The sequence below is a fragment of the Haliotis rufescens genome, unplaced genomic scaffold (genome assembly GCF_023055435.1).
Source record: "Haliotis rufescens isolate VD_foot unplaced genomic scaffold, xgHalRufe1.0.p SCAF_28, whole genome shotgun sequence".
NCBI lineage: Eukaryota > Metazoa > Mollusca > Gastropoda > Lepetellida > Haliotidae > Haliotis > Haliotis rufescens.
Genome location: NW_025963979.1, coordinates 4,493,516 through 4,511,814, shown reverse-complemented (window position 1 = coordinate 4,511,814; position 18,299 = coordinate 4,493,516). Strand labels below are relative to the sequence as shown.

Genomic DNA, 18,299 nt, shown 5'->3' with positions numbered 1-18,299 from the left:
CTTAGTACTGTAGTAGACTCATGTACAGCAAGTGACCTGCCCACAAGGAGCCGCGTCGTGTCGCGGTACACAGAGGTGTTAACACACCACTACTGTAGTAGACTCATGTATAGCAAGTGACCTGCCCACAAGGAGCCGCGTCGTGTCGCGGTACACAGAGGTGTTAACACACTACTACTGTAGTAGACTCATGTATAGCAAGTGACCTGCCCACAAGGAGCCGCGTCGTGTCGCGGTACACAGAGGTGTTAACACACTACTACTGTAGTAGACTCATGTATAGCAAGTGACCTGCCCACAAGGAGCCGCGTCGTGTCGCGGTACACAGAGGTGTTAACACACTACTACTGTAGTAGACTCATGTATAGCAAGTGACCTGCCCACAAGGAGCCGCGTCGTGTCGCGGTACACAGAGGTGTTAACACACTACTACTGTAGTAGACTCATGTATAGCAAGTGACCTGCCCACAAGGAGCCGCGTCGTGTCGCGCTTACACAGAGGTGTTAACACACTACTACTGTAGTAGACTCATGTATAGCAAGTGACCTGCCCACAAGGAGCCGCGTCGTGTCGCGCTAACACAGAGGTGTTAACACACTACTACTGTAGTAGACTCATGTATAGCAAGTGACCTGCCCACAAGGAGCCGCGTCGTGTCGCGGTACACAGAGGTGTTAACACACTACTACTGTAGTAGACTCATGTATAGCAAGTGACCTGCCCACAAGGAGCCGCGTCGTGTCGCGGTACACAGAGGTGTTAACACACTACTACTGTAGTAGACTCATGTATAGCAAGTGACCTGCCCACAAGGAGCCGCGTCGTGTCGCGGTACACAGAGGTGTTAACACACTACTACTGTAGTAGACTCATGTATAGCAAGTGACCTGCCCCACAAGGAGCCGCGTCGTGTCGCGCTTACACAGAGGTGTTAACACACTACTACTGTAGTAGACTCATGTATAGCAAGTGACCTGCCCACAAGGAGCCGCGTCGTGTCGCGCTTACACAGAGGTGTTAACACACTACTACTGTAGTAGACTCATGTATAGCAAGTGACCTGCCCACAAGGAGCCGCGTCGTGTCGCGCTAACACAGAGGTGTTAACACACTACTACTGTAGTAGACTCATGTATAGCAAGTGACCTGCCCACAAGGAGCCGCGTCGTGTCGCGCTTACACAGAGGTGTTAACACACTACTACTGTAGTGTCTGAATAATGAGAAAATGGTTTTCAGCGATTATGTATTAATCATAGACAATGAAAGTTAGAGAAAACCGTCAATATATACGTATTAAAATTGTTAAATAACATCATCATCATCAACACCACCACCAGCAGCAGCACCACCAACAACAACCTTGTTTAGCATTGAGGAATTATTGGTTGTGTCACCCAAAGTGGGTGGTATTTGTACGGTTGTCCAAAACGAGTGTTAACAAATTTCAGATTTTAGACACAGTGATTCTAATGAACATGTCTGTGTTAGCACCATCCTGGTCCGTGGTATCAGTAGTGAGTGAGTGAGTGAGTGAGTATGGTTTTACGCCGCTTTTAGCAATATTCCAGCAATATCACGGCGGGGGACACCAGAAATGGGCTTCACACATTGTACCCAGGTATCAGTAGTATAACATTTGACCCGATGCCTGTTTAGCAGTAATGTCATACCTGCTGAATGCTTTTGCAAACTAATGACAGACAGTGACATCTTGCCTGCTTACGAAACAGTCCCTGCGACAGGCAAACCAACTAAAGTGTGAGCATATGTTTCATCATGTAGACTTATTATGATTCCTCAAATATATCAATTTTTCAGAGGCTACGAGCATAAATAGTATTATCACCTTACACATTCTAGTATGGACATAGAAAATATCAGCATAAGTAAAGGACTTTATTCCTTAGAATCTACAAAAAGGTCGAAACAAAACACGCGCTACCTCGTTTCGATGCCACCACGCTTGTAATTTTTGTTTTAAAAAAGAGATTTATGTGCATGTGTTTTCTTCTGGTTTATGATCGTAATTGCCGCTTCGAATGAATTCTTGAATTTTAATTCAGCTGCAGCTATTCAATTGATGTTTGTGTTTTAAAAAAGAGTTTAGTATCAAAACTCTTTAATTATATGTAATTGACGCTTCAAACGAATTATTGAATTTTGATTCAGGTGCAGCTATTTAATTGATGTTTGTGTTTTAAAAAAGTGTTTAATATCAAAACTCTTCTAATTATATGTAATTGATGCTTCGAATAAATTCTTGAAAGAAATAATCGTCTTGGAATATTGTTACAATGGCCAGGAAAACGATCATGAACATAGTGCGCAATAATCACTGGCATTCAATAAAGACCGCAACTGTGAAACATTTGTGTGTGTGTGTACCCTACAGCATTATTAGTTGTAACCTTATGTCGACCTCTGCTAACTGGTATCTATATATACATCGCAGCGAACATATCTTCAGTTACTCTATGAAATCTTCATGGGAATGTTCAGCTGGTAGATCTATGTGACAAAGCCTCACATTTGCTCTTACTTGCTAGTTGAATACACTGACACGGATCGGCATGTTTCTGTCTTGTCTTCTCGCTTCCTTCTTTGTCACCAACGCTGCTGTCGAGCCACAGAAATGCTGTGTGGACAGGCAGTTTGAAGCCCTCCTGGGAGAGTTTGGGGGCGCCTTACTTCCCGGAAAAAACACCCCAACTGCCCTAGATGTGAGTTGAATATTTGGCCGTATTTAAAAGTAATCCAATACGACGACATTGCCAACATACACATACGAAGTGTGGCTTCAAGTGTGTTAATGAAGTAAATACGCTTTGAGGTATAAAAGGAATACAAATTAAGGGATGTAAATTAAGAGGTATCTGAAATCATTTCAAAATGGTCGTTTTGTTTGAACAGTGCATAAAAAGTAGCATTCCTAATGTGAGTTTTTGCAAAAGGGTTTTCGAAATAGAATTGTTGACAAGTAAATATCAGGGGAGTTACTTTTTCCTCCTTTCGCAAGCGTGACATGAGACCTAAACTCTATTTGAAATTGATTACCTTCTTAAATGCTTGTCGGGACCCATTTCGTCTTGGCCGATTAGGAGACTAGATTGTTTCTTAAATTCTGATTATTTTAAGCAGGTTCTGCTCCTCTCAAAACACAAAGTTTCCACGAGTTTCCTTATCAAACAGTTTGTTTAAACGAATAAGGATAAAACAATTCTATCATAACGTTTTCGCTACCGAAAGGTTCGTGCTTTTCACCAAATATCCATTTTAAACTTGTCCAGCGATTATGATGCCCTATATAAAAATAGCTACGCGATAAATCGCAAAGAACAATGAAGAACGAAGCGCAGCTTGTTTCACGATAAAACATTGCTCTATCATGACGTCATGTCTGAACATACGCTCGCAACTTGAAGACATCGTAAATTGGACGACGTTATTTTTGAGAGGGTAGTGTGAGTTGCTCCCCATAGATGTAGCTGGACAACGCAGATGAACGCATTGGCCGAACGAACGCATCCAAAATTGGGAGAGATATGACAATCGGTATTGGGAGTAAATGTGCAGATAATCGACGTGAAAATTCTGTTTCTTTGTTTGTTGTTTAACGCCGCTCTCAACAATATTCCAGCTATTTGACGGCGGTCTGTAAGTAATCGAGTCTGGACCAGACAATCCAGTATTTGACATCATGAGCATCGATCCAAGCAATTGGGATCAATGACATGCATCAACCACATGAGCGAGCCTGACCACCCGATCTCGTTAGTCGCCTCTTACGACAAGCATATCGTCGCCTTTTACACTGCCACCAGGGATTCAACCTATTGTCCTATATCTACTATGTTTACATCACAACCAGGGATTCAACCTATTGTCCTATATCTACTATGTTTACATCACGACCAGATATTCAACCTATTGTCCTATATCTACAATGTTTACATCACAACAAGGGATTCAACCTATTGTCCTATATCTACTATGTTTACATCACAACAAGGGATTCAACCTATTGTCCTATATCTACTATGTTTACATCACAACAAGGGATTCAACCTATTGTCCTATATCTACTATGTTTACATCACAACAAGGGATTCAACCTAATGTCCTATATCTACAATGTTTACATCACAACAAGGGATTCAACCTATTGTCCTATATCTACAATGTTTATATTACCTCCAGGGATTCAACCTAATGTCCTATATCTACAATGTTTACATCACAACAAGGGATTCAACCTATTGTCCTATATCTACAATGTTTACATCACAACAAGGGATTCAACCTATTGTCCTATATCTACAATGTTTACATCACAACAAGGGATTCAACCTATTGTCCTATATCTACAATGTTTACATCACAACAAGGGATTCAACCTATTGTCCTATATCTACTACGTTTACATCACAACCAGGGATTAAACCTATTGTCCTATATCTACAATGTTTACATCACAACCAGGTACTCAACCCATTGTCCTATATCTACAATGTTTATATTACCTCCAGGGATTCAACCTAATGTCCTATCTACAATGTTTATATTACCACCAGAGATTCAACCTAATGTCCTATCTACAATGTTTAAATTACCACCAGGGATTCAACCTAATGTCCTATCTAGTATGTTTATATTACCACCAGGGATTCAACCTAATGTCCTTTCTAATATGTTTATATTACCACCAGGGATTCAACCTAATGTCCTATCTACAATGTTTATATTACCACCAGGGATTCAACCTAATGTCCTATCTACTATGTTTATATTACCACCAGGGATTCAACCTAATGTCCTATCTACAATGTTTATATTACCACAAGGGATTCAACCTAATGTCCTATCTACTATGTTTATATTACCACCAGGGATTCAACCTTATGTCCTATATCTACAATGTTTACATCACAACAAGGGATTCAACCTATTGTCCTATATCTACAATGTTTACATCACAACCAGGTACTCAACCCATTGTCCTATATCTACAATGTTTATATTACCTCCAGGGATTCAACCTAATGTCCTTTATCTACAATGTTTACATCACAACAAGGGATTCAACCTATTGTCCTATATCTACAATGTTTACATCACAGCAAGGGATTCAACCTATTGTCCTATATCTACAATGTTTATATTACCTCCAGGGATTCAACCTAATGTCCTATGACTACAATGTTTATATTACCACCAGGGATTCAACCTAATGTCCTATGACTACAATGTTTATATTACCACTAAGGATTCAACCTAATGTCCTATGACTACTATGTTTATATTACCACCAGGGATTCAACCTAATGTCCTATGACTACAATGTTTATATTACCACCAAGGATTCAACCTAATGTCCTATCTACAATGTTTATATTACCACCAGGGATTCAACCTAATGTCATATGACTACAATGTTTATATTACCCTTAAGGATTCAACTAATGTCTTATGACTACAATGTTTATATTACCACCAGGGATTCAACCTAATGTCCTATCTACAATGTTTATATTACCACCAGGGATTCAACCTAATTACCTATCTATTATGTTTATATTACCACCAGGGATTCAACCTAATGTCCTATCTACTATGTTTATATTACCACCAGGGATTCAACCTAATGTCCTATCTTCAATGTTTATATTACCTCCAAGGATTCAGCCTAATGTCCTATCTACAATGTTTATATTACCACCAGGGATTCAACCTAATGTTCTATATCTACAATGTTTATATTACCACCAGGGATTCAACATAATGTCCTATGACTATAATGTTTATATTACCACCAAGGATTCAACCTAATGTCTAATGACTACAATGTTTAAATTACCACCAGGGATTGAACCTAATGTCCTATCTACTATGTTTATATTACCACCAGGGATTCAACCCAATTACCTATCTACTATGTTTATATTACCACCAGGGATTCAACCTAATGTCCTATCTACTATGTTTATATTACCACCAGGGATTCAACCTAATGTCCTATCTACAATGTTTATATTACCACCAGGGATTCAACCTAATGTCCTATCTACTATGTTTATATTACCACCAGGGATTCAACCTAATGTCCTATCTACAATGTTTATATTACCACCAGGGATTCAACCTAATGTCCTATCTACTATGTTAATATTGCCACCAGGGATTCAACCTAATGTCCTATATCTACAATGTTTACATCACAACAAGGGATTCAACCTATTGTCCTATATCTACAATGTTTATACTACCTCCAGGGATTCAACCTAATGTCCTATATCTACAATGTTTACATCACAACAAGGGATTCAACCTAATGTCCTATATCTACAATGTTTACATCACAACAAGGGATTCAACCTATTGTCCTATATCTACAATGTTTATATTACCTCCAGGGATTCAACCTTATGTCCTATCTACTATGTTTACATTACAACCAGGGATTCAACCTACTGCCCTATCTACAATGTTTAAATTACCACCAGAGATTCAACCTAATGTCCTATGACTACTATGTTTATATTACCACCAGGGATTCAACCTAATGTCATATGACTACAATGTTTATATTACCACCAGGGATTCAACCTAATGTCCTATTTACTATGTTTATATTACCACCAGGGATTCAACCTAATGTCCTATGACTACAATGTTTATATTACCACCAGGGATTCAACCTAATTACCTATCTACTATGTTTATATTACCACCAGGGATTCAACCTAATGTCCTATCTACTATGTTTATATTACCACCAGGGATTCAACCTAATGTCCTATCTTCAATGTTTATATTACCTCCAAGGATTCAGCCTAATGTCCTATCTACAATGTTTATATTACCACCAGGGATTCAACCTAATGTTCTATATCTACAATGTTTATATTACCACAAGGGATTCAACCTAATGTCCTATGACTGCAATGTTTATATTACCACCAAGGATTCAACCTAATGTCTTATGACTACAATGTTTATATTACCACCAGGGATTCAACCTAATGTCCTATCTACTATGTTTATATTACCACCAGGGATTCAACCTAATTACCTATCTACTATGTTTATATTACCACCAGGGATTCAACCTAATGTCATATGTACTATGTTTATATTACCACCAGGGATTCAACCTAATGTCCTATCTACTATTTATTATTATTACCACCAGGGATTCAATCTAATGTCCTATCTACTATGTTTTATATTACCACAAGGGATTCAACCTAATGTCCTATGACTACAATGTTTATATTACCACCAGGGATTCAACCTAATGTCCTATCTACAATGTTTATATTACCACCAGGGATTCATCCTAATGTCCTATCTAGAATGTTTATATTACCACCAGGGATTCAACCTAATGTCCTATATCTACAATGTTTATATTACCACCAGGGATTCAAGCTAATGTCCTATATCTACAATGTTTATATTACCACCAGGGATTCAAGCTAATGTCCTATGACTACAATGTTTATATTACCACCAGGGATTCAACCTAATGTCCTATGACTACAATGTTTATATTACCACTAAGGATTCAACCTAATGTCCTATCTACAATGTTTATATTACCACCAGGGATTCAACCTAATGTCCTATGACTACAATGTTTATATTACCACCAGGGATTCAACCTAATGTCCTATATCTACAATGTTTATATTACCACCAGGGATTCAACCTAATGTCCTATGACTACAATGTTTATATTACCACCAGGGATTCAACCTAATGTCCTATCTACTATGTTTATATTACCACCAGGGATTCAACCTAATGTCCTATATCTACAATGTTTATATTACCACCAGGGATTCAACCTAATGTCCTATCTACTATGTTATATTACCACCAGGGATTCAACCTAATGTCCTATGACTACTATGCAAAGATGATGCGGTTGGAGGCCCACATGAATCAACCAGATGGGACAGTGCAAGTAACGAATGTCATAATTGACTATAAAGCGGTGAGTATGTTTTAGACAGTGGTACGGAACAAAATAAACCATCTTGATTATTATATTTGATGACAACATTCTTTGGTTTGCTTTAACGCAATATTTAACGTATTATAGTAAGGTTGTTTGAAAACGACGTGGAGGGATGTTTTTTCGGCAGAAATACTAAACTCTTTCTCAAAGTAAGCAATCCTTTTCTGTGAACATAATTTTAAGTCAGCCACACACATATTTCAAGTCACGGGCTAAAGATCTATTGCCCGTCAAACTAATGTATGAAACTCTTTAAGCTCTATATAAGTGTCCCCATTTAGTTTGCCGTATTGTACAGGCTAAGATGCAATACACAATTATGCAGCATGTATATGTGTGCTTTGTCATCAATCTACGTGTTTAAATATGTAAATGTACTGTCACACCTGCGAAAACATCACCCAAAACACTTTATACGGACTGCAAAGACGTACTGTATATTTCGGGACTTCAACCTGATTTCCTTTCTGGATCCTCTTCTTATAAACATCGACTACTCAACAAGCGTTGGCATTTCTTGATAATCTTTGACAGTCAACAACAGGTTTCACGCTAAGCCCCCACGTGAGTCCTTGTTATCAAACATTAATCGTGAGCTTGTGGCACTTGTTCTAGCGTTACATAAGATAGGAAATACCGACACAAATCCTATATCGGCATCATAAACAACATCAGCGTTACAACTGAAGGCTGCCATTGACACAAACCAGATATCAAACACCGAGCTGGAGGCTAGCTATTTACCTTGAGTGCACATTGACCGAGGCCAGTTGTATTATAAGCAACAGATCGCCATCGACAAGAGAAACCCAGGGCTAACCGGACGATACAACATCAAAATAACGTCAAATTGAATTAAAAGGCTGCTGCTTACTTTCAATGATATTAAAAAAAACTCATTCTTGGTCATTACTGACCCATACTGAAACACTGGTCAGCCGTTTTCTTATTTAGTTCATAGTAGGGCTCAACACTTATGTTCGTTTTTTTACAACAACTTTGACCACTAAATTTCATGAACAAAGTCATAATCTTTGACAGAGACATAGCCATAAGAGACGGTATGCCTGTAACCCTTATTCATTAATAATCATTTCAAATCTTCCATTTCAAGTGGCCATAAAAGTTTTTGACTGTGATGGGAAATGACCATTAAACATCATATACCCTTACTTGGAAACTGACGAGCAAAAGAAACGTTACCAATCAACATTGTTTGTTCCTAAAAACAGAACAGGAAGATACTTGTATGGATCATGAATTAACAACATCATTCCATTCCATGAGAATCACCTATGTACCCTATTGCAGTTTGAGATGCATCAGTTGTGAGGATGAAGGGTTCGGTTTGGTCGGGATATGCAAGGATGGGGGCCTGTCATAAGGGCTTGCTTTTGCTTTTCGAAGGCCTGTTGGCAATTGTTGGAAGATTCACAAATTTGTGATAATACGAGGCCAAATCTAAGAAATGACACACATCATGGACATTTTTAGAGGGTTGGATGTGTGTGACTGAATCTGTTTTTGAAAGATCGACATGCTATCCATCTTTGCTGAAGATATGCCATTAGGTAGGTGACTTGTTTTTGTCGCAAATTTACATTTGCTTAGTTTTAATTGTTTCGGGTGTAATTTAGGCCGATTTGTGTTCTACATCTGAATGGAGTGGTGTTTGCCAAAATCCACTAGCACAGTCAAGCACACTAAACATATTTGCAGAGGTGGTAGAGGGAATGATATAGGCTTGGTAACTGCATGGAGGCGTCTATAATCTCGGCAAAGTGGTAGGAGCTATCACGTTTTTTAACCATGACAATGGGAGAGTGCCTCGGCTAACTGGGCATGCGTTGCTTCTAGGTGTATAATACCAATGGCTTGTTCTTTCAGTACCATTAACCTCAGTATGTTATTTGTAACTGCCCAACGGTTTGGTTGTGATCGTTCTTTTTATATCCATATCTTTGTAAGCTGGTATGCTGCAAGTGCAGCAAAGGTTTCTCTACAAACTCAAGTGTCACTGATCTGGGTAATGTAGCACGTGCATTGCTCAACAAACTGTTGTGGTTCTGTTACGGCGGTTGATTCTCAACCATTTTGTAACACTATTCGGGGTTTGGGCCCAGTGTGTCCAACTTTCAGTTTGGTAACGTTTCTATTTTTCGTCAGTTTACATCAAAAGTTATGCTTACTTATGTCCATCATCTTAGTAATTGAAAAGTACATTTCTCCATTAGATGTAAGTACAAACAAGTTGACTGGGTTTTGCTACACATGGTGTTGTAAAACGTTGTCTTTTATATGCTATTACATAAAAATGTTCTATTATACTGTTTCAAAATCACCTACACCTGTACTGTACTGTTATTATGTTTTAGTGAACAGTGAACAACTTTTAACATTCTTTCCATGGGTAGAAATTGAAATGTGCTGAAAAAACATCTCAGACCCCAACAATGAAGAAAAAACCGGCAGTACCCTACCATCAAATGGCCTGCCCCTTACTGTAAACACCATCCACTCAGAAATCACTGGGCCAATGCAGTGATTGCATATTGAAAGAGTTTTCTTATGGTCATTACTCAGTCGTTTTCGTTCGCAACTCTATGTAATTAGGAATATATGTAGTTAGTCGTGGGGCCGAACACATATGTTCCGTACGGTATTGCGGTATTGTATATTTTGACCATGAGCTGGCCTTTTAACTTCGACCATACTGAAAGCTGAAGCTTCTCATGGCCACTATTCAGCCATCTCTTTCACAATTTAATGAAATTTGGAATATGTGTAGTTCGTAGTGGGACTCAACACATCTATGTTCGGTTTTCATGTGTGGACATATATCGTCTTATATATTCTCTCAAAAAGCATTATAAACATTTCCTCGGATATATCACTTGACCAATGAAGCTGAAACGTCACATAATTGTTCTCACAACGATAACATCTGAATTTGTTCAAAATGTTTGAATCCGAATTTCCTAAGTTTAGCCACTCACAGTGGCTGTTGACATTTGAACTGTTGACTACATAGCAAGGTGGCCTAAAGTGCTGTGGCGCTGGTTAAGTATATGTATATAAAGCAGGGTATATATATCATATGTTGTTTTGTATACTATTTGGCATAAACAAAGGCCGATTAGCTAGGCGTTATGTTATGAACTATGCGATAGCTTTCATGCATAACACGTTCTCCACTGAGTGACAGTTTTATTTACATTTCCGATTGCTTTATTGTTGTGTCATCCAGACGACAACATTGGTCGAACTGTGAAGGAACTGGTGTCCCTTATTTTAAAACTGTACATATGTTTAGGGTAAAGAGTACGTGAAAACAGACACAGGGTGTACAGTTCTGGACACCACGGAAAAAATGAGAGAGCCATGTGTACCTGGTAGGTCCTTTAATGTCCTTATTGTAATATCGGTCAAGTGTCTTAATAACGAATACAATCTTATAGTCTCTTCTTTCCAATTATTATCTGTTGAGTTAACGATGCCGGATATAATGTGACAGACATAATTTCATGACGCTCTCGACACGAAATAGTAGTTCTAATATTTGTTATTCATAAGGGCCTAACTACATAAATGTGTGTATCACGATCAGCCATTTCCCGTTTCCTTGGCAACACATCATTCGGCTACGGCGACACGGCTTTGAAGGTGAACACATGGCAGTACCAGAAACCTGGCTCCGACAACGTCGTCAACCTTGTCGTCACGGCGGACGGCTGCGTCCCTATGGTTGAGGCATCATATGGCACGATGAATAACGGTACCTTCCTGTTGTTATACATGTAGTAAGGGATAATACATTTCAAGATTTCAGTTTAAATTCAATGAAAACCTTTTTTTAAAATCGACAAGTTAAAGGAGAAAGCTTCAGATTCTATTGAATGAGCATAAAATACATAATATGTATGTTATGTTCCAATCAGCTAACCCTAGGAGTACAAATAATTGCATTGTCTTTGCCTTGATGTTCTTGATCTGAAGATTAGACTCTTGCAAAAGACTCATTATGTATTTTTCTCCGATTTTGGTTCTTCATGGTATGAGTGAGTGAGTGAGTGAGTGAGTGAGTAATTGTTGTTTTACGCCGCTTTTAGCAATATTCCAGCAATATCACGGTGGGGGTCACCAGAAATGATCCTTCACACAGTGTTCCCATATGGGGAATCAAACCCCGTCTTCTGCGTGACGAGCGAACGCCTTAACCAATGGGCTACCCGACCGCTCCTCATCTTATGAAGAAAAGTCACCGGATTATGATCAGTGAACAGTTCAGATACTCAGTAGTTCACAAGTACACATCAAAGTGTTGCAGAACGGTGTTAGAACCTACAGCGAAAAGCGAACCTACAGCGAAACGTCCTTACTTAGTTTTTCAACACCTACTTGTATTTGACTTCATTCCGGATGCTCCTACGTGAGTAGGTCCAAGCGATACGCTGACCTAAATCTGGTGAATTAAATCTGAGAAATGTATGTTGCTCTTAAGTTAGTGGAACTAATTTCACATCAAGAATTAACACCCCAGATTGTTTATGCACGGGGCTAGCCTTCTCACCCAAATCATCAAACTCCACATGCTCTGCTCACTGGTTCATTTAGAACTGCACTCATCATATATAGCAGATACATTTGGTGGTACATTTTCAGACCTATCATGATATTCCTTTATCATATTAAAAAACACAACCTTTTCGTTTTCGGCGGCTTGGAGTCTGTACAGTCAGTTTTACTTACTTGCTTATCAATCACACGAGGACCATGGTATCTAACCCTCACAGATTGACCAGGAATGGGTAACATCACCAAAACCCTATCGCCAGGACTTCAGAATTTTGCGTCACAGTTGAATTATTTTTTTGTATTGCGATAATTTTGTTTTTTCCTGTCAACTTCAAATCGGATTATTCATTAAGCTTTGATGGTATATTGACTTTCAAATGCCCAAGTGACCATGTAAATATTAACTCAAGGGGATTGAATCCAATGTTTCCGGCAAAGACCCCCCAGCTGCTAACTACAACAAATAAATTCCTTGATCCTACTTTCATAGCAGCAAATCGTATAAGAGTCTGATAAAAAAATATCTCCAATGGATCTTGTGTCTGTCTTATTTCCTAACTCATATTTTACCTGCTGAAACAGTCCTGACATGAAATGTTTCCCTTGATCGTTCGAACTAGTTCGGGTAAGCCAACCATGATGGGAAACTTGATCAAAACCTTAAAGATTCCTCAATGGAATGGACTCGGGGAATCTGGTTGAAGCGCACGTGATTGTCAACGAATACTGATTACCAGACACTTTTCTAGGCAATCCTTTGCTGCCACTGAAACACTAAAATTCAACAATCTCCGATCCACTGCCACATAGCAGTTTATTTCACGTCATGATGTTCACTTCAAAACTTTTATGAGGTACATTTTAGTTTTTGTCTGTTTCCGTTCTACATGCTTCATTGATGATATGTCAATGTGCGTTTTGCTAAATATGATCTATCTTAAGAACTATAGTCGATTGCTGTTACCATGAATTTGACATTTGCTGTTGCTATAACCTCTTCAACGTGTACTGCTATAGATAGACACAGCCTCGTCTGTGCCACTATAATGACTATGTTCTGTCTCCAGCCAAGACCGACGTTGTCTACTTCATCACGTCGTTCCAGCCTGGCATCAAGGACCGCAGTGTGTTCACCATCCCAACAAACTGCCAGCAAGGAGGCAGCACGGTCAGTGTTCACTGACATATTTTTTATATGAGTATTTGTATACCTAAAAGATACCAATAGTGTACGCTAAGAGTACCCCCCTACCACAAATGTAAATACGAACTTTAATCCTGTAAAGATGGAACCATAAAGCATGGCAGCCGGAGTTACGGTTTTTAATCTGGTCAAAAAGATACAAAAGAAAAAAAATAAGCTCGAGGTTCTTCCTCAATCAGTCAAATGTTGAACATAAACGATGCTGCAAAGAATTTACTTCAAATACCACCTTGACACCCACCCTCCAACCACCCACCTCTTCTACCCCAACATATGCAAGTACGAGGGCTGGTAAAAAAGTTCGAACCCTAGCAAAAAGACCAACAATTGTGAAACAGTTTTTAATTTTATTTTTCAACATAATCTCCCTGCTTTACAATACACTTCTCATGTTAATAGTGAAGCTTTTCAGTTCAAATCATGAGAAGTTTTCAGAATACACCCTATAAGGTCGTCGTTGTCGTCATGGCACTGTCAGTTTAGGAAACAGATGGAAATGACTTGCTGCCAGGTCTGGCGAGTATGGAGGGTAAGGAATCTCACGTTCTCGCGCAGCAGTCTTTGCAAGATGAGATGTGTGAGAAGAGACATTTTCATGAAGTAGTAGAACACCAGCAGTCACCATTCCTCGCTGCTTTTCTGTGATAGAATCTCTCAGGCGATGAAGGAAATCAGCATAGTAGGCACCGGTAATCGTGTTTCGACTTCTAAGTAATCAACAAGGATCACACCCTTGTGTGGCCATAACTTTCCTCACTGATGTTGAAGACTTGAATCTCTTCGGTTCCGGAGAAGTGGAATGGTGCCATTCCATGAATTGACGTTTTGACTCGGGATCATAGTGGTGTACCCATGTTTCATCACCCGTTACTAATCTCCTTTTGAATTTGACGAAATCCTCCTCAATTAGCTCTACATTTCCATTGGCAATGTCAGTTCGTGTTTCCTGAATATCAGAGTTTAGAAACTTTGGCTCCTAACGAGCAGATATCTTATTCATCTGTTTATGTTCATGCATAATAGCTTCAATGGATCCATGGCTGAGACGTGTGGCTTCCTCAAGTGTCACCAATGGTAATACTTCTATCTGACAGTATAAGTTTTCTATCTCCTTGATTGAATCTTCATAGATGGAAGTTGAGGAACGTTCAGACCTTGGGTCACCATCAAGGCTCATTCTCCCAGCCTGAAACATAGCTATCCAATGCTTAACGATGGAATAGCTAGGGCACTTGTCTCCATACACTTGTGACTTGCGGTCATGAATTTCTTGTGGAGTACTTTTCTCTAAAGTCAAAAACTTGATGACTCCTAGCAACTCTATCTTTTTCATTTCTGTGTACATTTGGACCCCTATCACGTTCAACTGGCTGTCACTAATATAAAAACGGCCTCAACAGACCAAATACACTTGCAATGAACTACTCAAACAATGTACTACATTGGGTAGTTCACTTTGTTATGACCCAAAGTTGAAAGTTAGTCGGGTTTAGAACCTTTTTACCAGTCCTCGTAATAAGCCCGTGATTAACATTTTATCAAACTACATGCCGTGTGGGCATTAAATTGTGCTTTAGGGCGTTTATTGTAAACCACACTCTATCCCTTATTATATCAATAACTGTCTGGTTCACACTCAGTTTGTGTAGTGTTTCAAAGTGTTTGAATTACTTAAAAGTCAGACACATTTTTTGTGTAAATACTTTTGACAAATCTTGTCTGTATTTATCTTTTTTAAACTTGTGTTGGCATTTCCAAGCTCGTCTGTCACTTGTGTCCTAAATGTATCACATCATTGTCACGTCCTTCTGTGTTGATTTACAGGTCGGAGTCGTAGGCAGGGCAGTTCGAGCATTGAAGGATCTGTTTTGACCAAAATTGACAACAACTGATGTATTAACTGAATAAAGTGTACACTTTATATCTCATGTTATGTGTTATGTAGTTTTAATTGTAATTTCTTTAAAAAATAGCAAATGAAAACGAGTACAACGTAAACCAAATGCATAAAATTCAATATATTCTTTACAGAACAAAAACGGCGTTTATGGGATATATGGCAGTGTTTCCGTAGTCGTTTTGCATCACGAAATATCGTTTGAGTTTTGTTACTAGATACAGCACACTAAAAAACGAGTGACCTTGTTTATTTCACACATAAACAAACAACAGGATAATAAAACATTGATTACAACGTTTTGAATAAACTACAGCTTCCAACAAAGCTTGAGGCGAGCTGAGAGAATGTGGCAATCTCTTTCTGAGTACCTCCATACAATGTAAATTATCTCGCACTTCTTTGATAAATTTGTAACCACAGTTTATCGCGTAATGCTTGGCGAAATTTACGTTGAAAACGTATCTTATAGCATTGGTGATTCCGTCATTCTTGAAAAAGAAGTAAATTTTACATTAAAAAAAGCTATCCTCTCGTCCGGTAGACGCCTTTGTTCTCAACCGAGTTTTTTCCCCCTTGACGTTAAACATCTGCATGGTGTAATATGGCTTAATAGGCTTCCTGCTCTCAAGGTTTGTGACAGTCTGGTATTATGGGCAGATTTAATACCTTTCACATAACATTATTTTCATCGGGCACATTGTGTGCTTTGTGTGTTTTTGTACATGTTCTTTATCAAAACGTTATTTTATTTAAGATTTAACAGCTGTTTTAAAAACTATATATTTCTAATTACTTTAGTCACAGATGTTTTGTGGGTGAAAATTATCTTAAGATGTTAACTGACAGGAGTAGTTTTGCCGATCAAGTTATTTTCCTTCAGATGTTTGTGATGAAATGATTTGGGCATTTTGTTTTCATTAACATATTTCTTATAATTTCTAATGCCATAAACAAAGTATGCAATGGTTAGTATATCAATAAACACACCATAACGAAATTGGTTGATAAACATAAACATACGTTAGTGGTGTTTATGATATAAAAGAATGAATGCTTGCTTTAATTATACACATCACAGACCTCTAACAGACTTTTATAACAAAAAGGGGAAATATTGTTCAATCTCTTAACTAAATCATCAAAGGTTTGTCTTTTATCGTTTTCGTCATACTTGTTGAACAATAATGTCAACACATGCTACAATTTGGTGATTTAAAAGCTTGCGTTTTCCCCTAATTCAGCATTTTGTACCCTGGCAACCAGCAAAGTATCTATAAACAGAGAGATCAATTGAAGCAATCATACAGTAACGTGGGTCTTAGCCCACATCGATTCTGCCCAAGACAAACAGGACAGTGACCGCACGCAGTCGTCCACACAGCTATCTTCATCACATCTGACTTGACAACGGATGTTTGTACCACCGACCTTACTGATGAAGTCCCTCATAACCCCAGTATGTCACGTCCATCCCCGTCCATAACCCTCCACTCACCCACCCCTCTGCATGACGGGATATGCCGACTGGGAGGTACTAGGTTACCTGTCAATTAACACTCAGTGTAACAGATTCAGATTAAAATTACTCAAGACCTCCCGCGGTGGTACGAGGGTACAATATATAATTAACATTAGATTAATATACATAAATGATTTAAGACATTGTATATGAGGCCTTGGATGAAGAGTTTTAGAACTCATTCATGAGTATAAGTTTACATAATCGCTTTAGTTTTTAGTGCTTTTGTTAGACAATCGTATATCAGGTTTGATATACCTATATAGATTTCCTTTGGAACTAGATATGATATTGTATCGCCATTCTTGAAGAAACTGGTCCTTTAAAGTATCTTCGACACGGGTTGTGAGCCACTTCGTCGTAATGATCTCCATCACGTGACATAAAACACGACAGTTTAGTAGAATAGTTATACATTCTAACCACTTATTTTTATTACCATGTCCATTAATTCTTGAATCATTAAAAATATAATTATATACTAAGTGTGAGAGCTTCTGATTACTAGTTGCTGTTTTATGCTAGAAATGTATCATTCTCTTATATACCTCTGAGCGAAGTGGCATTCTTCCAAATTCGCCTTGAATCACGAACAACGCCACATAAACTAAGTTGATATCGAAGAAGGTCATTTGTTAATTGAGAAAAATATCAGAGATTTCTCATATCTTTTTTGGTCTCTGAGTTCACCGCCACAAGGCTGAGAGACTACATCTTTATTGACAAATGAATTGGTGAGTCAGGGATTGCATAACACTTGAGGACCACACTACGAGTACTGCATCACTGGGTTTAATGGAAAACTCAAAATAACATCAATATGTATCATAATCAGAACCCACAACTACCACACTCGCGACAGAACCGCATTAATGCATCTACATGCGCTCAGTACCTGTAAATACAATAACAAGTCAAAAGTATCAAACAGAGAAAAAACATGCATAAATGTATTCAGCGTGTTTAAAATTACTTTCTCCGAGTTTTTAAAATTATTTAAATATATTTTATTGCGAATAATCAAGCGGATTAGGTACACGTAACACACTTGCGTGGCCTTCTCCTGTATTCATTTTCA

The 18,299-nt window shown here is 38.4% G+C and overlaps 1 protein-coding gene across 2 annotated transcripts; it reads left to right on the top strand.

The window, feature by feature from the left end:
* The first annotated feature begins 2,484 nt into the window (after positions 1 to 2,484).
* Positions 2,485 to 15,723, top strand: LOC124140138 (ependymin-related protein 1-like). 2 transcript variants are annotated; one of them, XM_046507546.2, is made up of 7 exons: positions 2,485 to 2,723; positions 7,886 to 7,999; positions 11,337 to 11,415; positions 11,631 to 11,798; positions 13,666 to 13,766; positions 14,826 to 14,876; positions 15,627 to 15,723. In XM_046507546.2, exons 1-6 carry the CDS (start codon positions 2,574 to 2,576, stop codon positions 14,844 to 14,846), a joined length of 633 nt encoding a protein of 210 aa, XP_046363502.1. In that variant the 5' UTR covers positions 2,485 to 2,573; the 3' UTR covers positions 14,847 to 14,876; positions 15,627 to 15,723. The 2 variants fall into 2 exon arrangements, with proteins under 2 accessions (XP_046363502.1, XP_046363494.1); XM_046507538.2 differs by lacking the exon at positions 14,826 to 14,876.
* Positions 15,724 to 18,299: the final 2,576 nt, after the last annotated feature.